Source organism: Rhincodon typus, chromosome 30 (assembly GCF_021869965.1).
Source record: "Rhincodon typus isolate 14 chromosome 30, sRhiTyp1.1, whole genome shotgun sequence".
Lineage (NCBI taxonomy): Eukaryota > Metazoa > Chordata > Chondrichthyes > Orectolobiformes > Rhincodontidae > Rhincodon > Rhincodon typus.
Window position 1 is genome coordinate 9259412 of NC_063361.1, and position 6000 is coordinate 9265411.

General features: G+C 43.6%; 1 protein-coding gene across 3 annotated transcripts in view; it reads right to left on the reverse strand.

The window, feature by feature from the left end:
* Nucleotides 1–6000, reverse strand: part of arhgap27l (Rho GTPase activating protein 27, like) — a 261659-nt gene that overhangs the window by 77681 nt on the left and 177978 nt on the right. Inside the window, exon 1 of one of the 3 annotated variants that reach the window (XM_048614815.1) lies at nucleotides 4281–4562. The exons of the other annotated variants lie outside the window; for them this stretch is intronic. Within the exon in view, the coding sequence (XP_048470772.1) occupies nucleotides 4281–4358 (78 nt within the window). The 5' untranslated portion in view covers nucleotides 4359–4562. Of the gene's footprint in view, nucleotides 1–4280; nucleotides 4563–6000 lie in introns of those variants that run through there. 3 annotated transcript variants of the gene reach the window in all.

The window sequence follows — 6000 nt, forward strand, 5'->3', positions numbered from 1 at the left end:
GAGTATGGGGCTGTGGCAGTGTAGGAACAGCCAGAGTGCTGGGAAAGAAAGGACTAATACACAGGGGAGGGAGAGACAGTCTTCAACAATAGGTTTAGGAGTTGCAAACATAGGTGATTAATTTGCAGCCATCTTTGAACATAAAAGATTATACTTTTTTTATTTGCAAACCAGCCTGTTCAAATCACTGACCAACACCAAACTGTTGTTGGGACATCTTTTAAACAAACTAGAATCACACAGCAGTTATGGCACAGCAGGCCCTGCTGTGTCTTTGCCAGCCCTCTGTAACAGCTAATGTTAGTCCGATTCCAATACCAAATTTTACAAAACACAGAGGTGGGTCACAAGTCTATTTTAAATACAGTAATAGGCTTTTGTCATTCGAGTCTTCCAATATCTAATTTTCCCTTCTCCATTCCAGCAGGCCAAGGCAAGTGACATAGTGAGAATGCCACTGGACTAGAAATCATTGCTGAAATACACCTGGCTCGCAAGGAAATCTGCCATCCTGACCTGGTTTGGTCTACCTGTGACTCTAGACCCACAGCTGTGGGGTTAAACTGGTTTGCTAGGGTAGTTAACTCAGTTCAAAGGTAATTAGGAATGGACAATCCCAGGAAAGAGTAAATGAAAACAAAAGTGGGTGGCATGGTGGCCCAGTGGTTGGCCCTCTGCCTCACAGCGCCAGGGATCCAGGTTCGATTCTAGCCTCAGGCAACCGTCTGTGTGGAGTTTGCACATTGTCCCCTTGTCTATGAGAGTTTCCTCCAGGTGCTTTGGTTTCTTCACACAGTCCAAAGATGTGCGGCTTATATGCATTGGCAATGCTAAATCGTCCATTATGTCCAGGGATATGCAGGTTAGGTGTGTTAGCCATGGGAAATGCAGAGTTACAGGGATAGGGTGAGTCTGGGTGGAATGCTCTTCGGAGGGTTAGTGTGGACTCAATGGGCTGAATGACCTTCTATGATTTCAGAAGGGAGAGAGGGGTTACCCTGAAACCACAGGGCTGGGGTTGAACAAGCACGTTGAATGGGTGTAAAATCTTGGGGAGAGGCAAACTGGGAGAAGGAGACAGAAAGACTGAGAAATGTGCATTGAGACGTTTGAAGAGGAAGACTGAGTACTCATAGAGAGAGATCGAGAGAAACGGTTTCTCTTTTCACCAGCCCCAGTCACTCCTTCTCACTTTCACACAGGGGTCCAGGAATTTCTCACACTACAGATACAGGTGGGAAGCCAGGAATAATAATTCCCAACCACAGGCCACCTAACAATCAGAAACACAATACTAACTGTAGGAATCACATCATCTGATCTGATAACACAAAACTCAACTTCTAACGTTTCGGGCATCACATGATTAAATCTCCAGGAATGTCTCCAGATAGTGTTGGCAACCACATCTAGTGTAGGTAGAGGTAAAATTGCCATAGTCAGACGAGACCCTAGGGCTGCTCTCTCATTAGGGAAAGAGAGACGGCTGGTGATGGTTTAACTAGAGGGTCACCACACCTCAGGTCAGGGGAGAGGTCAAGAAAGGGAGTCCTTCATGGTAACCTCAGCCTGTGCAGGAAGTGAACACGCTGTTGGTGCTGCTCTGTTTTGCAAACCAGCCAATTTAGCTAAATGAAACCCCCACCTGCCCCACATCTACATGCCGCTCAAAAACGTTCATTGAAGTGGCCAGCTGTCATTTTGGAAGCTGACTCTGTTTAGACATATTACTGGAGATCACATGATCTCCAGTCCAGTCACCCAATCAGACAGCACTTCCCACCAAACCTCCAATATTTTAGCAACTGAAACATAAATATCCAAAGGAAATTTAAAAAAAAACTCTTTTCAAATTCCCCAGTGTCTTTTTTCACAGCAATTTTCAGGAGATTTTTATGTATTTCTGGATGGTTGGTAAATCAAGATAGGAGTCTCCTGCTGAGCCCATGCCCACTCTCTCCAATAGGCCTGGCCTAAATGAACTGACACCAGCACTCATCAAATTCTCAACAATCTTCCCAAGAGACAATTTTGTTGTTAACTGATCCTTTGGCAGCTTCTTTTTTTAAAAAGAAGACGACGACTGTTGACATTATCCATTCTCCACTTTCTTTGTATGTGACCTAATTGCGTGGACCTTCCACCAAAACTCAAGGATGTTTTATACGCTGTAGGGACTTTTTAAAATTTAAGCTGGTCTTTAAAAATTAACAACAACTCGTATTTTTACATCACCTAATGTCTAATGAAACCAACCCAAAGTGCTTGGTGCATTTTTGGGCAGATTACCAAAAGTTTAGTGAGAGATGTAGGTTTCACAGTCAGTTTTCAAGGAGAAAAGCAAGATCTGCGATAGAGAGGTTTTGGGATGGAATTCCTAGTGGCCTTTTTAACTGAAGGCACAGCCATCGAAGCAGGGAATAATTAAAATTAGATGGGTTCAAGGCAACAGAATGTAGCCAGTACTTGTTCTGAGCACCTGTTGTCTTTTCATTCATTCTTTGTATTTATCGGTGTTTTTGCCCAACTTTTGCTTGATTGTATAGCTTTCCATATCCTTCTCCTTCCTGCACATCTTAGAAGTTTCCACAAAAATTCCCGCCTCCAAAAAGTTATTCTTTTTCCATAGATGAGAGTTTTATTTTCCTTTTTGGCCCTCCATTGCTTTGAGGTTAGACGCAGTGTATAAAATACCTCCTGAAAACATTCCTATTTTTCTCTACATGCCTTGCTTTTAAAATGGTCCCCGCACAGCAGTTTAGACTTGCTCCCAAAACCAATTCCTTGAATTTCTTTCATGATGGAAGTTGGCACAACATGTATCCGTTGATCTCGTTTCTTTGCTAATCATGGCCTGCACCTATTACGCTACATGCTAATCAGCAAAGTAAAGAAGGTTCAGCCAGAAAAACAACATACAAGTTGGGTGTTTGGTTCTGTGTTAGCTCTCTTGATTCAGAGTTAGAAGGTTAGAAAGAAAAATCAAGGCTTGTACCCCCGTGCATTTCTGGGGGAAAGTTGCATTGTCAAAGCCATCACCTTTCAGATGTACCATGACACTGTTTTGAAGGGGAAAAGGGTCATTATCTCCAGCGTCCTGACCAATATTCACCTCTCAATCAACATCACAAAACACACTGTCTAGTCATTATCATTCAGAGATAGCAAGAACTGCAGATGCTGGAGTCAGAGACAACAGTGTGGAGCTGGAGGAACACACCATGTCAGGCAGCATCAGAGGAGCAGGAAAGTTGACATTTTGGGTCGGGACCCTTCTTCAGAAATGCTGCTGCCTGGCTTGCTGTGTTCCTCCAGCTCCACACTGTTGTCAAGTCATTATCACATTGCTATTTGTGGGAACTTGCTGTTACAAACTTGCTTTGTGTTCCCATGACTGTAACTATCCTCCAAAAAGACTCAATTAGCCTTGCAGTGTTTTGTAATGTTTGGTGGTCATGACGGATTCCATACTGAAACAACTTCACAGAGGCGGTATTCCATCATCCAGTCACTCTTTATTTACGTGCGCAGAGCACTTGACCTGGTCCAGCTTCCTCAGAGCCAGCTCTCAGACTGAGCAGAACCTCTGACACCCCTGTTTACATCTGTCAGCCAGGGCTCCCTGTTTGGACCAAGTTAACAGCTCCAATCAGGGAACTCCTATTCTATGAGGTCCATCTAGCTGACCTTGTTACAATCACTACGCATGCAAATGCAAGTCTTTAATTTCAGTAGTCAAAGGTCAAAAATAATGTTGAATAAATTGGAGAGTCACAGTTCCAGTGACCAGCCTGATGGAATTTTCACAATTAAAGATTGAAGCCTCCCCCTCAAACCCTAGATCATAGAGAAAACCAGTTTAAGTGGAGGGGATTTACCATCTGACACTCCATCCTAAAGCTGTTCGCTGCTAATTAATGTAATACTTGACTGAGTTGCACCAGCAAAATAACAACTAAGAAATTCAGCACACTTCAAGTCCTGAAACTACCCTTTTCCTAAACTTTCAGCCCCAAACTCAGGATAATTATGTCTGCCTATAAGAACTTCTTCTATACTGTTTCAGTTTGAATACTCTCCCTGCAATAAGTACTTCACAGTCATTCTAAAATACTGCGCAGGATGCACAGGAAGCTATAGGAGGAAAAAGAAGAAGCAACCATCCGCTGACAGTGTCCGACAGTTTCAGCTGCAAATTTCTTACGTAAAAAAAGACAGGCAAATGCAGAAAGGGCAACCGAATGCCAATCATGTCCTGTTAATGCTAGAGATTCCCTTACCTGTGAATAGGCTATAGAGGTCAAGCAGGCATCCATATTTTTGGAACCCTGGTATGCCATGGGAATAACACAAGGCATATCAACACAGAGTACAGTTTTGGGCAGTAAACACTTCACATTGTGGAGTCCATCGCAACACTATAAAAGGTCGTTAGTTATCACATCTGACTGTGGCGTCATTTCCTGGCTCGATTTCAGATCAGGACATCAACTGCAAAACGGAACCTTTTGGCTGTCAAGAAGCGAAAAAAAAGGCACATCGAAGCTTGAAGCTTCCTGAGTCGATCACAGACGTGTGGTTGGGGACAAAAAAAGGAACAGAACACTTTATGACTATCTTGATGTTCTCTGAATTCAACATGCATTATTGGACAACTGCTGCATTCAATACACCTAAAGTATGCAAGAAGTGTATTTATAAATCAAGAACAAAAACAAGCTAGAATAATTCAACAGGTCAGGCAGCATCAGAGTACAGAAACAGAAGTCATGTTATATCTTACTGGTAATTAGATTTCAAACATCTATACTGATTTGGTTTTGCATATGCATTTATTAATAGAAGATGAGAACATTGTGTTTGTAAAAAGTTAACAGCAGAATCGCATCTGCCCATTGTTATTGATACTAGATAACACTTTCACACCTCTACAACACTTTGATACTTTGCACAGCAAACGCAGAAACTGCCAGCAAGAGCAAAGTAGCTGAATCATTCACTTTACTGGCAAATGGTAGTTTTAAAACCATCATCCTGGTGATTCAATTTTTGCATGAGAAAGGAACAAAGAAGCTGTTTAAGTCTCAATCACAAGCCCTTCACAAAAGACTTCTTGGAGGTCATAAAAGACTACAAACTGCGTATTCTCCTTGTCAGATCCAGCTCACGCCTCTTTGACCTTGTACCTCATGGTGGACAGGTTGGCATTGTTCCCTTTACTTCAGATTGTGGTGCAATCGGTTTTAGTCCCACAAATACAGTAAACAAAGTGTTTTACCAAACTATACCTGAATCTGATCAGCTAATGTGTAGAACCTGCTTGCAGAGAATCACTGAGAAACAGAGGCTTATTTCTGAAGAAGGGTCCAGACTCGAAACATCAGCTTTCCTGCTCGGTCGGCCTGCTGTGTTCATCCAGCTCTACACCTTGTTATCTCAGATTCTCTAGCATCGGTAGTTCCCACTATCTCTTATTTGTTCCAGAGATAGTAGGAACTGCAGATGCTGGAGAATTAGAGATAACAAGGTGTAGAGCTGGATGAACACAGCAGGCCAAGCAGCATCAGAGGAGCAGGAAGGCTGATGTTTCGGGCCGAGACCCTTCTTCAGAAATGGGGGAGGGGAAGGGGGTTCTGAAATAAATAGGGAGAGAGGGGGAGGCGGATAGAAGATGGATAGAGGAGAGAAGATAGGTGGAGAGGAGACGGACAGGTCAAAGAGGCGGGGATGGAGCCAGTAAAGGTGAGTGTAGGTGGGGAGTTAGGGAGGAGATAGGTCAGTCCAGGGAGGACGGACAGGTCAAGGGGGCGGGATGAGGTTTGTAGGTAGGAGATGGGGGTGAGGCTTGAAGTGGGAGGAGGGGAAAGGTGGGAGGAAGGACAGGTTAGGGAGGCGGGGACGAGCTGGGCTGGTTTTGGGATGCAGTAGGGGGAGGGGAAGATTTTGAAGCTTGTGAAGTCCACATTGATACCATTGGGCTGCAGGGCTCCTAAGCGGAAT